This window comes from Rhineura floridana, chromosome 2, assembly GCF_030035675.1.
Source record: "Rhineura floridana isolate rRhiFlo1 chromosome 2, rRhiFlo1.hap2, whole genome shotgun sequence".
Taxonomy (NCBI): domain Eukaryota; kingdom Metazoa; phylum Chordata; class Lepidosauria; order Squamata; family Rhineuridae; genus Rhineura; species Rhineura floridana.
The window spans coordinates 31,026,594-31,047,002 of NC_084481.1; the positions used below are offsets into that span (position 1 = coordinate 31,026,594).

At 41.5% G+C, this 20,409-nt stretch overlaps 1 protein-coding gene across 1 annotated transcript in view; it reads right to left on the reverse strand.

The window, feature by feature from the left end:
• The window catches only part of COL3A1 (collagen type III alpha 1 chain), a 109,232-nt gene that overhangs the window by 55,681 nt on the left and 33,142 nt on the right, over positions 1–20,409 (reverse strand). Inside the window, exons 2-6 of the mRNA XM_061608233.1 lie at positions 16,576–16,781; positions 11,659–11,709; positions 9,725–9,844; positions 6,375–6,440; positions 940–1,005 (exon numbers count right to left, since the gene is read on the reverse strand). Coding sequence (XP_061464217.1) covers positions 940–1,005; positions 6,375–6,440; positions 9,725–9,844; positions 11,659–11,709; positions 16,576–16,781 — 509 coding nt within the window. The remainder of the gene's footprint in view (positions 1–939; positions 1,006–6,374; positions 6,441–9,724; positions 9,845–11,658; positions 11,710–16,575; positions 16,782–20,409) is intronic.

Here is a 20,409-nt window from a genome sequence, read left to right on the forward strand (position 1 = left end):
AGGCACAGATGTAGCTGAAGCTAAGCAGGTCTGAGTCTGGTCAGTGTTTGGAGGGGTGACAACTGCCTTGGATTGCACAGTGGAAGAAAGGTAGGATAAAAATATAAGAAAATAAATAAATAAAATTAAATAACCCAAAGAATGTGTATGCCTGAAAACAGGTTTACATGTGCACAGGAGTCCCCATAGGAATATGGGAAATAAATAGGTCATGATTCAGATGCCCACTGATTCTTTGTAAGCCACAGCAGTGGTTAAGAAAAATAGTTATCACATAAGCTTATCACATATGCTGGACTACACTTGGTGTTTCCTTTCCCATATACTGTATATAAGTACTGGCAGACTACAAAAAGTAAGAAGGGAGAGCAGCGGTTATATCCAGGACAAAAGGAGGGGTACCTAACTCTATGCTTCTTTTCTGAATGACTCTTCCTTCTGTAATATGCATGAACTTTGGGAGGGTGATCCAGGGGAACATGGGGATCTGGCTTATACTGAATCAGGCCATAGATCCATCTAGTTTAATATTGTCTACACAGACTAGCAATGGCTCAGATTAGGAGACAGCCCCAGCTCTATCTGGAGATGCCAGGGATTCCTTCTATGTGCAAGGCAGATACTCTACCACTGAACTACAGTCCTTCCCCAAAGGACCCCAATCCAGTAATTGGCTAATATACATTCCAGGGCCTAGCTCCCATGGGACATTAGTTCATGCATGTTGCCATGGACATCCTCCGAATATGATTGGTGCAATGCAACTTCAGCAAGATGAACGAGAGTATAATTTCCCCTTTGTCTCTCTATTGGGCTATGAATGTGAATTTAAACTGCACATCTTCTGGGTAATCGCTGGTTTGGCCCTTATTCATGAAATGTGGTGCCATTAATCAGTGAGAAAATACATTATATAATAGAAACATTAATTGTACTTACAGGTGGACCGGGCTGACCAACAGGACCAGGGAGACCAGGTGGGCCAGGAGCTCCAAGTCCACCACCCTACGAAGAACATTTTAAAGATAATGCCATTAGTATTAAATACAGTGAACTTAGAAAACTCTAGTGAGGAAGAGCGTAGAGGCCATTTACAAGCTGAAACAAAAGCTAGTTAGTATATTGGAAAAGACAAAGCAAAACGCAAAACGTGCTTTAACTGAACAATTTTGAAGCCAAATTTGTATTTCAGTCACTACCTGTTCCATGAGGAACAGAATGGCAGCTTCTGTTGGTGAGAATCCATTCCACAGAAAGCACAGAACAATGTTGCTTTATTGTGGCAACTGGGCACGTTCTTCTCTGCAAATGATGCCAACTCTATACTACCTAGGATTCATCCTATTTGCCGTGCTGATGGACTGTGGGAAGGCTATGCACAGAGAGACCGTATGGACTTGCTGGCCTGAACCTGCTTGTCAGGTGCTCACCTGGAAACTTTGCCTCTTTCATTAAGGCCTTGGAAGTAATGGGAACATCTGCAGCTGCTACACTCTCTGCCCCAGTATTCCAATGGGCCCCTACGAAAGCCAGTCTGGCGTAGTGGTTAGGTCTAGGACTGGGGAGACCCAGATTCAAATCCCCCTTGAGCCATGAAACTCTCAAGGTGATCTTGGGTCAGTCGCTATCTCTCAGCCAAACCTGGCTGGGAGGATAACATGCAGGGATGGAAGAAGTATGCATGCTACCCTGAGCTCCAAGGTGGGATATTAATGCAAATAATCATCCAGTGGGCCCTTTGCCTCCTATAATTAAAAATTATCTCAAAGCTATGAATGTATACAATGTTTTATCATATCAGCTAGTACTAAAATTATACTCATGTTGAATTTTTATATAATAGTTGAGCAATTTTTGTTAATTCTACACTGACCAGCAGCATGTTCTAGGGTTTTGGGCAGGGGTTTCTCTTAGTCCTATCTGGAGAACCCTGGGATTGAATTTGGGATCTTCTAAACAGATGATCGACTTCTGAGCTACACCATTTCCCCATATATCTACAACCCCCCCTCCAAAAAAAAGGTTTAAAGATTTGATGGGAAATGAACAAATTTGTACATGGATATTTGATATTTAGCCAAAGTCCCACATTTTCCCACCCAGTTCATATTCAGTTATATTTTTCATTGTGTACTAAAGGCATACTGAGCATTTATAATTTCTCTGGGGCAGGAAAGCCCCATCCACCCTTGGCTTCTGCAGGTTAAAGCACAACAAAATATATATTCCTGAGCACTGGAAATATATCTTATGACTTACAGAACAGATAAAATATATTTCACAAACCAGGAAATATTTATTTTTCATCACTTAAACACAGACTGTGTTGACAGCAGGACAGAAGACATACTGCAAGAACTACAACTTCAGATGATATACTCCATAGCGCAAGAAATGGGTTGTATGGCAATAACAATAGCAAAATGGGCAATATCCAGTAAGATATGCCATAATGCAGTTAATGGATCCATTGATTTTCAACAATTATATTTGGCAGCTGTTACATTCCATTTATATGTCATTCTTACTGAATGTTGTTCATTCATATGTGGTAAATATTCATTGACAAATTGGCCCAGTGTAAATAAATAAAGCTGTGAAGTAAAGTGCAGTTTGATGCACAAACCAGTAAGCTAAGCTGATCATTGGGCTTCAGTCAGAGCAACTTATATGGTATGTGGATCAAGAACTAAATCAGAAAGTATACACAATATGGCATAGATATGGATTTGTATCGATGCATTTGCTTTGATTTTATCAACACAACAAGGAATCTCCCATCATTGATTACTGCAGTGTGGATAGCTCTTCACACACTCTTATGTCACTTGATTATCATGTATGTGGCCAATAACATGTGTGATTCTTTTGCAATTGGTACTGTCTGCACTTGAAGAAAAGGCATTTCTGTTAAAGCTGGTATGATGGTTGTATTCATCACAGGCAAAAAGGGACTTGAGAATCTACTTTTAGAGTAACTGGGCTGGTATTGCTTTAATGCACTGTACACAATATTTCTCAAAGTAAATGATGAAATGCCAGATACAGACTGCATTTACATATTTATTTTCTACAAACTTTGCAAAAACTGTAAGATTTTTATTTATTTTTTAGTTAGCATTTGGATTTTATTTGCAAGATGCAGATTCAGCATATTCTAGGAAAATATAAAAACGGTAAGGCTATTCAAAGTTATAAGGTCAGCTTAGATTCTATGTACACTGGTACATCACAATGGCATGAATAAATGATGTAGAGATGTGCTGAGAAAGAACTAGTTAATTGCTATTGTGGGAAAATCTTATATCAGTTTGGCTGATTCTCATTTTTAGGAGCACTTCAAGTCATTTGGGTTGACTATTGTTCTGATTTAGCAGAAAGCATGCAATAACATATGAATAACCAATGAGATGCTAAGATTCACTGTGTGTCAGAGAATCTTAGTTCTAGTTGTGTAGAGCCTTTTATGTGTGATATGGTATAATGGTAGCCAATGGGTTCCAGGCATAGTTAAGAGCTTTGCATGCACAGTGACACACATACATGAAGTTCTTCTACATGTGCGTGACTCCATTAATTTCAGTGGAAGAAGCTTTGTTTATGTAAAGGAAAGATTTTCCTTCATTGAAATAAACTCTGCAGCAAAGGAGTTCTGAGTGTGCATTAGTGTTCCAAGACATGCAAATATATACTGCACAAAAATGTAAGCATCAATAGCATCATTTTGGACACAAACCCAGGTTTTAACGTGATTTATTTCTTTATTAAATTTATATCCCGCCCTTCCTCCCAGAAGAAGCCCAGGTGCAGTACCAACTAGTTATCTATGTCCAATGAAGCTCTGGACATATCTGCAATACATATCAAAAACTCAGTCAAAAGCCAAACAAAAAGCTCATAAGCAATGTAACAATCAAGCATATGAAATGGTACAGTATTTCTTTTCCCTCTCGGCTTCAGCACATCTCGGATGAGGAAGCCAAGCAGTAGAATGGAAATAACACAAACTGTGAGAAAAATATGGTAAGCAAATGGAAATGAATGAATGAATTAGGAAATAGATGGATGAATGGATCGATGGATTAATAAACAAATAAACTGAAATGAAGACAAGAAAACCTGTGAAGAACAGAAGATGAATGAATATGATGATTAATGAGCATATTAATACATGGACAAAGTAGGAAAGATGTAGGAAACAATCACAATTCTTATATCCTTTATAGACCATTTCCAATAATCCAGTACATGGTGAAGGCCCTTGTCATAGAATATGTAGAGGACCAGCAGTGGCGTAGCTGGGGGGGGGGCGGAGGGGGCGGTCTGCCCCGGGTGGCACTTTTTTGGGGGCGGCACTTTTCACATGAGACACAATTTTATTTTATTTATACTGCTGTGTGTTTGCGGCATTTACGGCAATTTTACATTATTCTTCGTTTTTCTGAGGTGAGTCACTCAGCCTGTCTGCCTGGAGCCTCCACATCTCCACCATCACCATGGAGGGAAGGAAAGATGGGCTGACGGGGAGGGGAGGGGAGGGGAGAGGGGAGGGGGAGGCAGCCCCCCTGTCGGTCACCCTCCCATGACGGGAAAAGGCGCAAGCGGCGACTTGCCCACCCGCCAGCTCTGTTTCTTAAAATCGCACCAAGCGGCTTAAAAAAGAGGCGCGGGGCAGAAATCCCCGGCGCTCAGTGCCCACGGAAGGACTGGCATCTTCTGGCATCCAGCATCCTCTCAGCAAGGCATCCTCAGGCGGCGGAGACGGCAAGGCGTACGGAAGGAAGGAAGGAGGGAGGGGAGGGGGACAGTTGGGAAGGGAAAAGCCCCCGCAGTGGCATAGCTGGGGGGGGCGGAGGTATTTTTGGAGTGTATTGAGAGGGGCGGCAAACTCAGGGACCGTCCCGGGCGGCAAAAGCTCTAGCTACCCCACTGAGGACCAGCCTGATTGCTACAGGGCCAGTCCTGCCATGCAGCATTGTGAAACCACCTGCTTCAAGAGGCATCATTAAGGTTGGCGATGGTAGAGGAAGGCAGGATGAAAGTTGGCCCTTATTTGATTGGGTGAGGGGTCATTTGGGACCTGTTTAAGGCAGCAAAATGTCTTTGGCTCGGAATGCAACCTTCAGTTTGCGCTGTTCTTCTAAACATATGCTCCATTCATGTAAATAGGGATGGAGAATTGAAGGGGGATATTGCTCACTGATGGGAAAATAAATGACAGTGCAATCCAAACCCAAGATCCACCGGGATGAGGGAGTTTGGATTTGGTGGATCTTGGACTTTCCCAGCTGAGCTATGGCTCAGCCTGTATAAGTCCCTCACCTCAGCTAAGCTGGATATATACTGGTGTAAGTCTGTCATCCAAGTTTATTTGGGGCTCAGCCAATGGAACTTAAGCCAGTGTAATGTATTCTGGGGCATGACAGGTGTAGGTCATGCAGCTAGCAACTCAGTGACTTATGATTGCAAAAAGGGTGGTGTAAGTCAAATTCCCCCATAGAAATCAAGGGAGAGGGCCCGATCCTCAAAACGTGGGCTCACAGTCAACCCCCGGTTCAGCCAGCAGTAGTGCCTCCCAGAGGCTCCTGAAGAGAGTTTGGAATGGGGATAACTGATGCCATCGTAAGTTACGTCAGATTCCTGTAGTTAGGACAGTACTGTCCATCGCATACTTTGCATGTAAAGAGGAAATTACAGGAATGCCTCTTCTATGACAAAGTTTTACTGAGGAAATTTCATGTTGGTTTTATTACATCACAATAATTCAAGGGACATCCCACCCCGCAAAAAATACTCTTTTACCATGCAAAATTAGTGGTTTCAAAATCCTTACTGGGGGAACCTAGGCAGCTGTAGATAAGAAAAATGCATTAAAAGGCTGCTTATGTGAAAAGAGATATTAGCAATGAATGCTTTGATTTCAGGTGACACTTGAATTGTTGCTGCTGGGGTGAGGGAAAGTAAGGGAAGAAAAAATAGCTGAAGGACAGAAATTAATGAAGCAAGCAATGATGACTAAACATAACTGAAAGTGGAAAAATATAGGAACAAAAAAGAAGGTAAGAAGGCAGAAGTTGAATAAGGGAACAAGGAAGCAATAAAGTAAAAACAGAAGAAAGGGGGTGAGAAATGTAGAAGGGAAAGAAGGGAAGAGAAGATAAAGGTGAGAGAGAGATGTCAAGGAAAAGTCTGACTGTAATCTTTTAAAAGAATGGTTCAAATCAGAGTCCAGAGTAATATGTCCTGGAAAATGTCTTATGTTCCTAAGCAGTAACTAAACAGTATTTGTTCGATTCAATCTGTACAAGGGGGGAAAAATCAGTAATTTCAAAAGGGCCTCAATGCAAAGATGAGAGACAGTGTTGTTGTCTTACAAGTGGCATTGGATATTGTCCTCCACCAGCCTTGACATCAAAGGATTCATACTGAGGAGAAAAGGCCTGTAATAAAAAAAATCAAAAGAGAAGTAGCCATTATACATAAAACAGGTAAACAACACGTACAATTGCAAAAGCATACAAAATGGACACATTTAAATATATAATGGGGAGTGGACAGCTGGCAGCAGCTCCAATGGCAATACAATATGTTTGCAATGGTGTCCCACCTTAAAGTCCATAGGACACATCTTCCTGCATCTGAATGATCAGTCAATCCAGATAAAGTTATAATTTCTTTTAGGGGTAGATAATGCTATTGCTGTCAATTTCTCCAATAGGGTTGACCAAAATATGTCTTGGGAGCCTGCAATTTTGTCTCTTCAATTGCTAAAGTTCAGCTTCCAGGCAGGCAATTGTCCACTTTCACACCTCTCCTCCAAACATCATCATCATCCTTATTAATTATTATTATTACACTCAGTATTGCATCTTATGTTGGGAAAGAGGCAACTTGGGAGAAGGAACTGATAAAAAAAAATTCTAAGGGCCTCACATTATGACAGCCCAGGGATCATATGTTGCTTTAGTGAAGAAAGAGAAAATGAATCTTGCAGGTAGTCCAAGGCCTGGGTAGAAGATGTGCAAGGAGAACTGTGGTAAGGAGAACTCATACCATGGGCACATAGAAAAGGCAAACAACAGTAAGATCAGCTGTAGAAGGCCATGGACAGGGCCGGTTCTAAAGGGCGGCCAGGTGGGGCACTGGCCCGAGGGCTCCTGGAGCTACGGGGGGGCCCTCAGCTGCCCCTCCACTCCCCTTCTGCGATCCGTGCCCCCCCACCTACCTGTCCTGTCTTTTACCATTGCCCTTAACGAAGATGGTGGCTGTGGTTTCCGTAAGGCACTGAAGCCCCTGCCGCCATCTTAGTTGATGGCAGAGATGCGAGCGCGTAGCACGCACACATGCCATCAACAAAGATGGCGGTGGAGGCGTCATCCCCTTAGGGAAACCACGGCCACCATCTTCGTTAAGGGCAATGGTAAAAGACAGGAGACAGGTGGGGGGGCGCGTGCGTGCATGCTCATGCGCACACATGCCAGGGCCCAGGACAAGCTGATGCCTGGAGCCGGCCCTGGCCATGGAGGTGAAAAATATCATGAAGAGGAGGCCACACAGAGGTTGCATAAAGAAAAACAAATTTTAAATATAATTTTTGGATGTTTTGGTTGGGAAAAATGATGCAGCAGACAGCTGGCTGCTTGTATGGCAGAAATGGAACCAAAAGTCCAGTGCCTGACAGCTGACTCAGACAGTTCCTGATAGGGCATGTCAGGAGGCCAATGCACTATAGGGGGCGTGGAGAGATTTTTCTGGAGCTCTCGGACTCCTGGCTGGAGACACCATTCATGTTTATGGAGGGAAGTCTTCAGAACAGTTGCAGCAGGATTCAGTTCAGCAAGGGGCAAAGTCCTGCTCTTCAATTCATTCAAATTAATTTGTGGCTTCATAATAACTATACTCAGTTATAGGCCCATTTAATGATTTGTAATGATAGCAGAAGACACCCGGTGTGTAGAATGAGCAAGGTGAACTGCCAAAATGGAAAGGGTTCCACAAAACAACCACACAAAGAGAGGCAGAAGTCACTACCAGTACATGAATGAATGGGCAAAGAAGACAAGAGGCAATGCATGTAATTGTGAGATAATAGAAACAAATAGTCAAAATGAATGAGCAAGGTGACCAGAAATATAAGTGTGCTCATGGACTGAAATGCAAGGTGAGCGGATAGGGAGACTTCTCAGTCTTCTGTAAATGGTGACTCTTGCAGACCCCTCCTCATTTAGATTTTACTTTTTCACCTGCCCCAACATTTTGAAATATATATTACATTAATCAATTATTTTATGACAGGTTGATTTTGGCATGGGCAGAAGTGTACCGCATGGTAGTAAAATGCAGTATTACCTACAGATGCTGTAGAAAGAGACATGACTGTCAACACAGGTAACAGTAAAAATTATATTTTATTGCTTGGAAAAACATAACTTTTTTGAATGCGTTTTGCAGATGGTAGACAAGCTTATTGGTTCTCAGATGCAGTGGGAAATGAAAATTCAATGGAACGGGTCAGTACCAGGGCCAGCCCTGCCATTAGGCAAAATAAGACAACTGCCTCAGGTGGGGGATGCTTGGGGGTAGTGGTGGCAGCCCTCTTTCTGCTTGCTCTTCCCAAGCTCCTCCCTGGCTATTCTGCTTTGTTTGAGGATAGAGCTGCTTTTGCTACACAACATGCCCTGGACCTCCCTAAATGAGTCTGCTGTCTCAGGTGTGGTGATGGGCGCTATCCCCTCATCAATGTTGATGTAAGATTTAACTGCTAGTTCAGTTGGCTTCTATATGTGGAGTAAGTACCATCTTGTTATTAATCTAAGGCAGCAAAATGCCTCGGACCAACCCTGGCCAGAAACCTTGACCATTCTGAACTAGGGTTGCCTGGTTCAAGGCCTGAGACTGTTCCTGCATCTTTAGGAGAAGAGAAGGTCAGCCAAGTGCAGGTGTTCTTGCAACTCTGTAATGAGAAAAACCACAAGATGGAATTCTCCCGTCTCCCTGCACAACTTTTAAAGATACGGAAGACCTCTTGGTTGCCAGGCCCGGCCTCCAAGAGGTCTTCTGTATCTTTAAAAGTTGTGGAGGAGGGAGGGAGAATTCCACCTTGTGGTTTTTCCCATTACAGAGTTGCAAGAACACCTGCACTTGGCTGACCTTCTTTTCTCCTAAAGATACAGGATCAGTCTCAGGCCATGGATCTGGCAACCCTAAATATCCCTTTAATAAACAGTCTTAGGTAATAGATCATCCTGTCTCCAGTGGTGGTGTCAATCTCATGACTAAGGCTATCATACCAAACTACCAGGAGGCTTTAAAAGCATTCTGAGTAAATGGGTGGTGGGAAAGGGTTACCTCAAGGAACTCACTGAGTTATTGTGGCAGGGATCTGGAATATAAAAATTAAAGAAGCACAAATATCTAAAAGGGACTAAGGAAACCTTTCCCCCTATAGGTGGTGACAGTGGATGAATCTGTTTTCCAGTTGGTAGTGGCAGTGGAGGGTCTATTTCCCCATAGGATAAAAGGTCAGAACTTGTTTTGACAACACTTTCTTACTGGAAATTATCCATTGACCCTTTGGATACCCATTTTCATCCTGTATACTGTGACCTTTGACAAAGCACTGTTCTGTGGAGGGACATCTCTCTTAACTATATGGCATGCATATAGTATTATCTCACATAAATCAAATTCAAAGTAAAAACAAAAAAAGGACAAAGGCACTTACATGTCCTCCACTGATACTGGGGCAATTTTGGCAGACTCCAGGGGACCCAGGATTGCCAGGAATTCCTGGCTGACCAGGTGAACCAGGTGAACCATTTCTTCCAGGAGTACCAGGTGGACCCTAAATGTTATTTTTTTTAAAAAAAGATTATTTTAAAAAGATATTTGAGGCATGCACCAAGTGCTTACGTCCTTTCTCATCAAAATAACTAGAATGGAATGCTTTAAAATGTAAACTATTGTATGTACCATGCTCAGACAAACACACACAATATTAACTGCTGCCAATGGTTCATTTAGACTTGCATCCTCTATTTGACAATAGACCTATCCAAACATTTACATAAAAGAGTGTTCTGATTCCTTTACTCCTTACATCAGCTCACATCCACTCTAGTACTTTAGGGAATGGCATTGGCTACAAATTTCTGAGTGGCCTACAGTCAACTCATGTAATATTTGCTGTCACAGGTTCTTAAGGATCATGGAAGAAACTGTTTGGGGAAAAAAGTATTTTGGCTATAACATCCAAAGATGCATCTTTTCCATGGTGAGATGTTATCAGCTCCATCCAGGTGCAGGAACACAATGAACTATCTAGAGAGACTAAAGCGTGCTCCCTTTGATTGTTACGCTAGAAGTTTGATAAGCAGATGAGCAAGTCACTCACTCATCTATTTTCCCTGTTTTGGTGTAGTAAGCCTCTTATACCAACTCTGTATTCAAAGTCACAACCCCAAATAAAGGTGAATGCAAACCAGTTTGTCTGTAGATTGGGTGACTATCTTGTACATTGCTACTTTTGTGCAGAAACATGCTGGCAGAAATGAAAGATCAAGGAATGCCACTGGCCTCCCTCTCATAATATCAAAAGCCAAGGGGAGGCAGAGCAGCAGGATAGAGACCAGGCATTTACCTGCCTTTAATAAACTTCCCTCCATCATGACTGTTGTTACAGTTCTAATTGGCATTCCTCTTTCCCTTCTCTTCCTCTTTCCCTTCCAGCTCGCAGGAGCAAAAACATTCCCCAAGGCTGATAGTTCAAATACCTAGATGGAAGAACTGGGCCTGATGTCAGAATGAAAGTGAGATGGCAAGTGGCCAAAATAAAGGTTAACTCTTCTGCAACCACTCTTTGTTCTGCTCATGCCCTCTGCTGTGTCTCTCTCCAGGATACATAACATTATCCTTTCTTTTCATAGGAACACAGAAATTGTTTTCTACCCAGTGATTCTGTTGGTTCATCTAGCTCAGTACTGTCTACTCATAATGGTTGTCCAGGATATCAGACAGGAATCTTTTCCCAGCCCTATCTGGAGATGTCAGGAATTGAGCCTGGGAGCTTCTGCTTACAAAGCAAGTGATAATTGTGTTTTCTTCATCCACATTTGTGCCACTTTATGATTGTCCACACAATGGCCCCTCCCACATGTATGGCGAATGCATAGAGGGGCAGTGAGGACATGCCTGATAGTCCTGCTTCTAGTCCCCCCAAATCTTCACATTGAACCTTAAGTGCATAGCCCTCTTGAAGCTCCATAAAACATGTGGACATCAGGGACAAGGATAGGAATCAGTGTAAACATTAGAGGCACACCCAGTGGGCACAACCCACCTTGCCTCCGTGTCTGTTTGCATGGAGCAGTCTGTTGTAAATAACCATGAATTGAAATAAGTATGGTCTACAGAAACAGGACATGTTTTTGTACAGAGAAACATTCAGTTATGTGGGTATCCATCAGAAGCTTTCTCCTAGTGTGAAGAACTAAGAACTAAGAAAGAAGCTATGCTGATCTGTAGTAGGAGACCAATATCAGAAGCAAGGGGCCTGAGTCTTTCATTCTTCCATTGTGTTACTATTATTGGACACTGAGGTTCTCTTGCAATTTTTTTTTATGGGATGTAAGGACATCCTTTTATAGTTATTGAACTTACAGGATCTCCCTTAGGGCCTTGGGGACCACGTGGAACAATATCATCAGGACCCTAGAGGAAAAAGGGGAAAAAAAGAAGTCAAGGTGGGCAATAAAAGTTTGTACAAATTTAAAGAAAATGTGTGTTGAGAAGTTGACCAGGTTTTTAGACATGGCAGGGAATATACATCCACATCTGCTCTTTCCAAAATGATTGTATTGTTTCCCCTCACAAACAAGTGAAAGAAAGTATTTGGGTTTGGCTAGCTTATCCCCAAGAGCAACCTTCCCCAACCTAGTGCCCTCCAGAAGTTAATTGGGCTACTGCCATCTCATGCCATCGGCCATGCTGACTGGGGCTTATGGGACTTGGAGCAACGACATCTGGAAGGCCACAGGTGGAGAAAGGCTGCCCTAGAAGCACATTGCCAAGAGCTATTAAAAAGAAGTATGTTCTCTTTATGAACACATAAAACCAGAATTAAAGTCGAGGAGTGTAACAAACCAGGCAGCTATCTGACACAAAGAAAAGGAGTTGCTGAGTTAGCCACCAGAAGGAGGCATAATCAACCATCTCAGGCCCTTTTGGTGGTGGTGCTGCTGCTGCTTCTAGAAGCTGACCCATGACAGGGCCCTCTCAGTGGTGGTTCCCCATTTGTGGAATGTCTGCCCTGTGAGGTGCATCTCTCCCACATTAACATTCAGGAGGAATTTTAAAACACTTATGTTCACCCAGGCATTTGATAGCTGAAATAGACTGTTCCTGGCACCTGCACAATTTTTAGTTGTGAGGGTATGTGACTGTTTTTAGATGTTCTTAATATTCTAAATGATTTTATTTGTTTTATTTTTAAATATATTCTTTTGTTGGCTTGTTGTTTGCCACCCTGGGCTCCTTTGGGTGGAGGGAAATTTTTTTTTTAATAAATAAATTTAATGTTCTCTTTCTTTTTCTTATTTTTCCTGCTGCTCCTCCCCTCTTCCTTTTCCTCATCCTCCTGCGCTCAGTGTCTCTATTTAAACAGCTAGGCACTTCATTTGAGGACAATAAAATGCAGAAAAAGACTATTTTATGCTGTTCACGTACAACTCCAGTAAAATCCATGGACATGAATACCTCTTTCAATACAGTCTGTAAATTCAATACAGAATTTATAATATAAATTCTGGTTTATATTATAACTCATGCCACCCTGTTTATCAAATGGAGCTGCTTAGCTTTTCAGAAAAGGCAATACATTGCCCAAATGTCTTCAAGCAATGTGAGGAGGCAATCCAGATAGGCAGTACTTTGAGAGAAAAATAAGTTTGAAAATATGTATTTAAATGTTGTTCTTATACATATTTTTAAATGACAGATGAATGTGGAAATGGGACATCCATGCTGCTCCAGAAATGTGTATCCATGTGATTTGCATGGTTACATATCATGCCTACACAGGGCGTTGCCAGCATGGCACATAATCAAGCAATCCGCCCTAACCACATGGGCAGAGGTGTAAAAAAAGTGCACCTGTGTAATGGGAGGAGCATAAGTCTACTTCTAGTGCTTTTTCATGTATATAGGGTTTTTTTAAGGAGATAGTTAAATTGGCAATACGGGGCTACCTTGGTGTAAAAAGTTAGCTTTTGTGATAACATAAAGGTCATTTAGACAGAAGCCCATTTATATTTTGATAGCTCCTTTTGTTTCAAGACGTAACTGCAGTGCTTGTGAAAATGATAGTTCACCTATTTCTAATTTGCCTCATTCAATTATTGTACAAAGAAAGTTTATGATTGTTTTAAGGAATTGTGCAAAATTAGAATAGTTTGTAGTAGATTTATAAGATGTACAGTTTGAATGACAAGAGGGTTTCCTGTACAATCATTGTCACAATGATAATGATCTGACTCCAGATTTAGACTATTGTAAGCAAAGAGCAATTACAGTAAAATAAAAGGAGTCATAGATTGTACGCTCTTTGAGTAGCAGAGACCTATCTGTTTTTGCACATGTACCACTGTCAGGTGCCATGTACACTGATAGCATGATGTCTTTATTAGTGGTCAATAGTATCCCTTGTGCTGCTTGTAAATCATACTGCTGTAGAGACAAATACTGTTGGAAGAGGTTATGGTTGGCTGATTACATCAACATTGGTTTTAATTTTGTTGGCATATTGTAAGTAAGGGTTGGGTGCTTATAGACCACATATCTTGCATCTAACACACAAGCATTCTGTGACAACAGAACTAGTGCTATGTGATAGTTGCTTTCTGCAACTGTTACATGCTCGAACTATGAACCCTGATCTCTTTTTCAGTCAGTTGGGCCCTGATAGTCATGACTAAGCCACATGTAAAACAATGGAATAATTAAGTGTGACTTACTATTATTATCATCATTATTAATTAGATTTATTAGCAGCTTGTTACCAAGGTCTCCAAGCAACTTAGAATAAATAGTGCAAATGGGCACACTGACCACATAGGAGGGCAGTAGGCTTGCAGTGGTAAGCTCCACCATTGATCTATGCAAAACATCCTATGTGCATGCAAATTGTACACACTTAGGACTTGTTAATATCCCCAATTGTGCACACAGAGCCGATGCATGTACATGGTTTATCTGTGTGAAGAATTAGTTCAGACCTTCAAATGAATGCATGTAGGTCAGGACGGGGCTCGTTGCCACAGTCCCATTACCTTCAAGCATGTTCAGTGTGCACATGCTGTACTTAACATAAGTGCCCTTGCTTTCATGTTGCTCATGAACTAACTTTAGAGCCTTGGAATTCAAGGCACAGCCATTCCAAGTGGGTGGGTTTTTTCCCTTATGTTTGCAGTCAGGCCTGACATCAACACACAGCATTCCTGGGCAGCTGCCAGGGCCCAGCAGGGCCCATTACTAATCCCTACCCTGTGCCTTCATTTTAAAAAGCATTGGGCAGCTGACAGATGCCATTTTAATTTTCCACAATGCCCTGGAGCATTGTTATATCAAGGCATTGTCCTACATCAAGGCATTGTGAGAAATTAAATGGTCCCTAGCTGCCCAGCAGAGTGCTGAACTGCTTTACTGCCATCAGAATAGAAGGGAACCCATCAGATCTGAAGCCAGCTCCATTTGCAGACACAGAATAATCTCAAAGTTAAGGTGAAACCACTTTTACAGAAAGGTCAAATTCAGGCAAAGGAGTAATAACAGAGATTTCACATTTCAATGTGAGATAGCAATTTAAATTTAATCCATAAATTTTAATCTAAAAATACTCTCTATATATCAGAGGTAGGGATGGAGGAGAAATTCAATCAGTTCATATTTAAAATCAAATATATCAAATTCACACTTTCCCAAAAAATATGAGAACAGAAACGTAGCCATTCTTTGAAATTTGCACTTATCCAACTTTTGTGTTGCAGTTCTCCAAACAAGCAATGTTTACCAAAAATGTATATCTTAGGGGAAAGTGTGCATAAAAATGAATATATGAGTGAAAATGACATGCAAAAATGCATCATATTTGGAGAAAGTGCTTGCAAAAATGTGTACATTAGTCAAAATTGCATACAAAAATGTGTTAGGAGAAATCCACACTAAAATGCTAAAGAATGCAGAGAAATAGAGAACCAAATATCAGATTAGAAAAATTAGAAACTGAGAGAACTGAATTTGACAGATCCTTCCATTCCCAATCAAAGATGGAGACTCTGTGGTCCAAAGGGTGCTTGTGGCCCTCTGCCTGATTTCATTTAGGTGGGAGGAGCCTGGAGGGAAAAGGAGGTCACCTGGCTCTGAGAATGTGGCTTTTGTCAGAAAAAAGTTTTCCCATCTCTACTGTATACAGTCTCATCTTATGCATGTTTACTCAGAAGGAAGCCCCATTGTAATGGAGCTTACTCCTAAGTATTTGTGCATCATTCATAAGGTTTTGGCTTTAAGCATTTCCTTTTTTATTTTATTAACACCACAAAATTATCACAGTATTTTTAAAATATTGAAAGGAGGTGGGGTAAACAACATAAAAATTTCAAAAATTAACAAACAAAAATAATTTTGAAGAGAAATAGTTTGTAAATTTCCATTTTGATTCAGATCTGGATTTTGAGCGAGCAATGCTAAACATTAATTTTGTTCCAACCATCCACACACTATGGGAAAATTCCAGTTGAAATTTATACTTGGCAATGTCAATTGTGGAGAAAGGGGACTTACTCTTGGGACAGAGTTCAGTGTTCTTTGGATCCAAAGTTTTTGGCCTGAGAAGATATCCATGATACTTGCCAGGCTTTATTTGTATTCAAGTGAATAACATGCCCAACCTGATTTTTATATGCTTAACAGTTTGCAGCATCTCTTCATTTCTAGTGAGAACAGATTTTGGGGGGAGATTGCTGAGACACTTCCTTGTTGATGTTTGGCTGGAAAATATTGCAAAAACAATGCTTCTCAGTATATCCTGGCAGTTCAAATTCTAACCCTTTATCAGCCCAGGAAGTGCAGCATTCCCTGTTCAATGTAAATATGGAAGAAATCAGCCTTCCAGGACCTCCATGAAAAATCCAGCTTGGGAAATGGCTTTATTTTGAAGATTTTTCTTTTACCTCTAATAGATTGGCCCTCTTTAGCTCTTGATAACACAAATCCTAAATCGGTACCTGGATATTTTGAACATATCAGATAGGAGTTTTGAGTATATGCTGATCAACAGCAGTACCTGATAGCTTAAGCCCTAAATAAATATTTTTAACCCAGTATAATCCCTTTGAAGTCAGTAGGATCAACAGTGCAATCCTATACATGTCCAAATAAGCCCCACTGAATTCAGTGGAACTTTCTCCCATGTAAGTGTTCGCAGGACTGTAGCCTAAACCACTTTTGAGTTTAAGTATTGAGCCGTAATTGATGTTGGATTCAGGCTGCTCCAAAGCATAGTAAGTTTAAACAAGATCTTACAGGTGTTGTTGTTGGCTGAGGACAAACTGGGCAACATTCTCCAAATGGAATCTCTGGACTGGGGCAATCTAATTCCTGGTCATCGCAGATGATGTCATCACAAAGAACAGATCCTGAGTCACACACACAGATTTGGCATGGTTCCGGTTTCCACACATCCCTGTCGGCATACACTTGGCCAAGGTGGGTGCATGATCCTAGGATAACTGGAAAAGAAAAGGGTGGGGGAAAAGAAACAGTAAATATTAGGTATTTGGTGGGCACATTATGAATGAATGAAAGAACTACCAAATAGCTTTAACAGATTATACACATTTGATTACTGATAAAGTTTAAAACAACAAATCCGATTTCATGGCCTTCTGTGTGAAAGGCAGAGGTGGTGATGAGCTGTTTAACAGCACAAGAGGAAACACGGTGGGATTCTATGTTTTTTGGGTCTAGGATATGTTTTCACATGGCACAGAATGGTGAACACTTAATGAACAATTTTGCACTACATAATAAGAGAAGAATGTGAAATCTTTGATGACAAGTAGCTAGGCAGGATGACAGATGGGCATCTACAATAAAATAAAAAAACCCTCCAGATTCATGTACAAACTGAAAAAAAATTGCTGGACATTAAGCTCTACAAGAGTTATGTTCTTGATTGTTTCTGCTTGCAATATTTTAAAACCATAGTCAAGCCCAATGTCAGAACCTGGCACTCTTAGGTAATCAGTAGTGGTCCAGAACATTGTGGGAAATTAAAATGGCAGCTCATAGCTGTTCAAGTAAACTCATGGCTGGGGACAAGCAGAAGGTACTGACTTAGGGTGCAATCCAACTCGCATTTACACTGGGCTGAGGGGAGTTGGACGTGGCAGACTCCAGGCTGAGCCAGCAGGGTCCTGGCTCAGCTGGGCTCCACCAGGCTCTGCTAGAAGCCCTTCATCCCAGCTCAGCTGTAGTGGAGCCGGCACCCTGCTAGCTCAGCTGGGGGTCCGCTGGGGAAGTGCAGCCTGGTGGAAGGGGTACCAGGGGAAGCCGGCATCAGGCCTGAAAAGGGGGCATTCTGAGGGTGTGCCGGTGGAGGGGCTGTGTGTGTGTGTGTGTGCAATATCGAAGTTGCGTTCTGAGCTTTCCTGCAGGTCCTGATCCAGGTAAAAGTTACACTGGGAAAAAGGTCAGTCTAAGAAAATAATTACAATGGGAGCCTATGGAGAGCACTTTCTCCCTGGTAGGTGCATTCATGGGAGCTGGCTTTTACATTCTGGTCCCTGTGTGCAGCTCTCGGCTGAGCCAGCATTCAGCTGGCCTGGAGGTTCCCTAACAGCAAGTGGATGCCACGGACCTTCCCACTGGCTCCTCCTTTGCCTGAACCCCTTCGGCTGGTTTCCCCCGAGTTGGATTGCTCTGCCTGGAGTGGTGACCACCGACTTAATTTCATTTGTTTGAAAGAATGTACTACTTTAGCAGGGTAGTAGCTGCATGGGAAGCAATCTTTTAAAAAAGATTATCAATGAAGTTTGCTGACATTATTTCCAATCTTTTCAACATCAACAGCAACCTCTCTTGTTAATATCTCGAAACAATAAGTGAAGCTGTTTTATTTTGTTTAGAAAGAAAGAGGGAGAGGAGGAGGTGATCCAGCCCTAAATACCTGGCTGGCACCACTCCTTCTATTGGGCATTGCTGCCCATGTGGCCTCCAGACCCCCTACCTGAAGGAGACAAACATGTACAAGTCTCTTCCAGGTAAAAGGCTACAGCAAACCCCACTCTCTCTATGGTGGGAACGCTATTGCTAATATCTTGCAACAATAAGTGATGCTGTTTGGGGTTTTTTTTAGAAAAAAAGAAATACTGTATCTCTAAATATGAGAATAATGGAATCTTTTAATGTTTATTAGTCTGTGTTTTAAATTGTAAAGTAAGCTTAATTACCTCAAAGTACAGTACAGGTATTATAATACCAGCAATTTGTTATCATTTGTCCTAGCGAGAAATGATATGCATCTTTAAGGCATGCAGTTCAGAACATTTAACTTAAAAAAATGGGAAAGTATGGTGAAAAACTAATATAATGGTACATTGTTACACGCCCCCCCCCCAACATTTCACATGATAATAAGGACACAACTGTATATTTATTTTTGCTACCGGGAACAATTTAAGGTGTAACGTTGGTTGGCCCCAAGTATCTGAAGGACTACCTTTCTTATAACCAGAGAGCCTGTACCTTAAGACGCATGGGAGAAGCTGTGCCATACGTCTATCAACAATGGTACAACTATGAGGAAGAAGGCCTTCCCCTTTAAGTCATCCCAGATGTGGAATTCCCTCCCTGCAGAGATTCAGCTGTCTCTTACATTAATTACTTTTAGGCATGAGCTCAAGGCACATCTGTTTTCTCAAGCCTATGATATTGGTTGAGAACTTTTGGACTGGTTGCTGGACTGTCTGTAATTTCTTATTCTTCCTCTTTTAATTTTTCTGGGGTTATTTGATTTGATACCATTTTAGGGCCTTTGTACTGATTTTCACATTTTATATGTACCACCCTGAGAACTTTCAGGTTGAAAGGTGAAAGTGAAATATAAATCTAACTATTACTATTACTGCTGCTGCTGCTGCTGCTGCGTGTACACCTCTGTTCTTACAAGAGTCAGCCTTCAAGTGCTTTCCTCTACAATTGTATATTGATAAATGTTCTGCCTGCCATATGTTATTTTCTGTATGTTGTATTGCTAAAGGCTACATCTGCTGTATGTTGCCTTACTTAGACTATAGTCAGGGGGGAGGGGATGGTTGTAGGCTGTAGCTCAGTGGTAGAGCATCTGCTTTGCATGCAGAAGGTCCCAGGTTCAACCCCCAGCATCTCCACATAGGGCTGGGAGAGGGTCCCTATCTAAAATCCTGGGAAGTTGCTGCCAGTCAGTGTAGACAATACTGAACTACATGGTATGATTCAGTAAAAAGCAGGTTCCTGTATTAAACACACATATCTGGAAGTCTGTATCACTGAACTCAGCAGGGCTTATTTCTGACAGATGTAGGATTGCACAACATCTGAAACAACATGTCTTCTGGTTTCTAAAAGAGGTGGGTTAATGTCATCCTAATGGTGCAATCCAATCCTTTTTCTCATGGGCACAACTCAGGCAGATTTCCTGTAATGTTTCGTGTCAGAACCAGCAGTGATGGGAATGGAAGAGAAGCTACTACAATTACTTCTTTTGCTTGTTGTTGTTAATTTTATTAAAAATGGGTTCCCTGGTATCTCCTCAAAATGTAAAATAGGGACAAAATAGGAACAGAGATTTATAAGGGATAAGTATTAGCAAACAGAGATGGTTACTAATAAACTTTGAAAGACAATTTCCAGTACTTAGAAGGATCTGGATAGAAGTGGCCCAGTTAATTAAGATGCTGTTACTTATGCCCAGATACTTGATTTAAGGTAACACAAGATTTAATGTGTCCAAAAACCAATCAACCAAACATTTGGGTGCTGGCAATTCCTGGACCAGTTTTGCCCAGAGAGGAGGGAACTGGGTTGGCATGAAATCCATCAGCAGTTCAGACTACAATGTTGTTATTTACCCTCATTGTCTAGGAGTAAAGTTAATTTAATACATAAATAGACCCCTACAGTCTTGTCCATGTTATGTCTGATCCAACCACATACTCACTTCATTGGCATTTTGGCCTTTCTTGGACATGATACTGTACTTTTGCCAGCTAGATTGATTAATTAATCAAGTCAGGCACTTACATTGGTCAATACTGCTATTAAACTTTTAAGGAACTTGCTCATCTAGAAAAATGTAGGAATCATAAGAATGGGGAA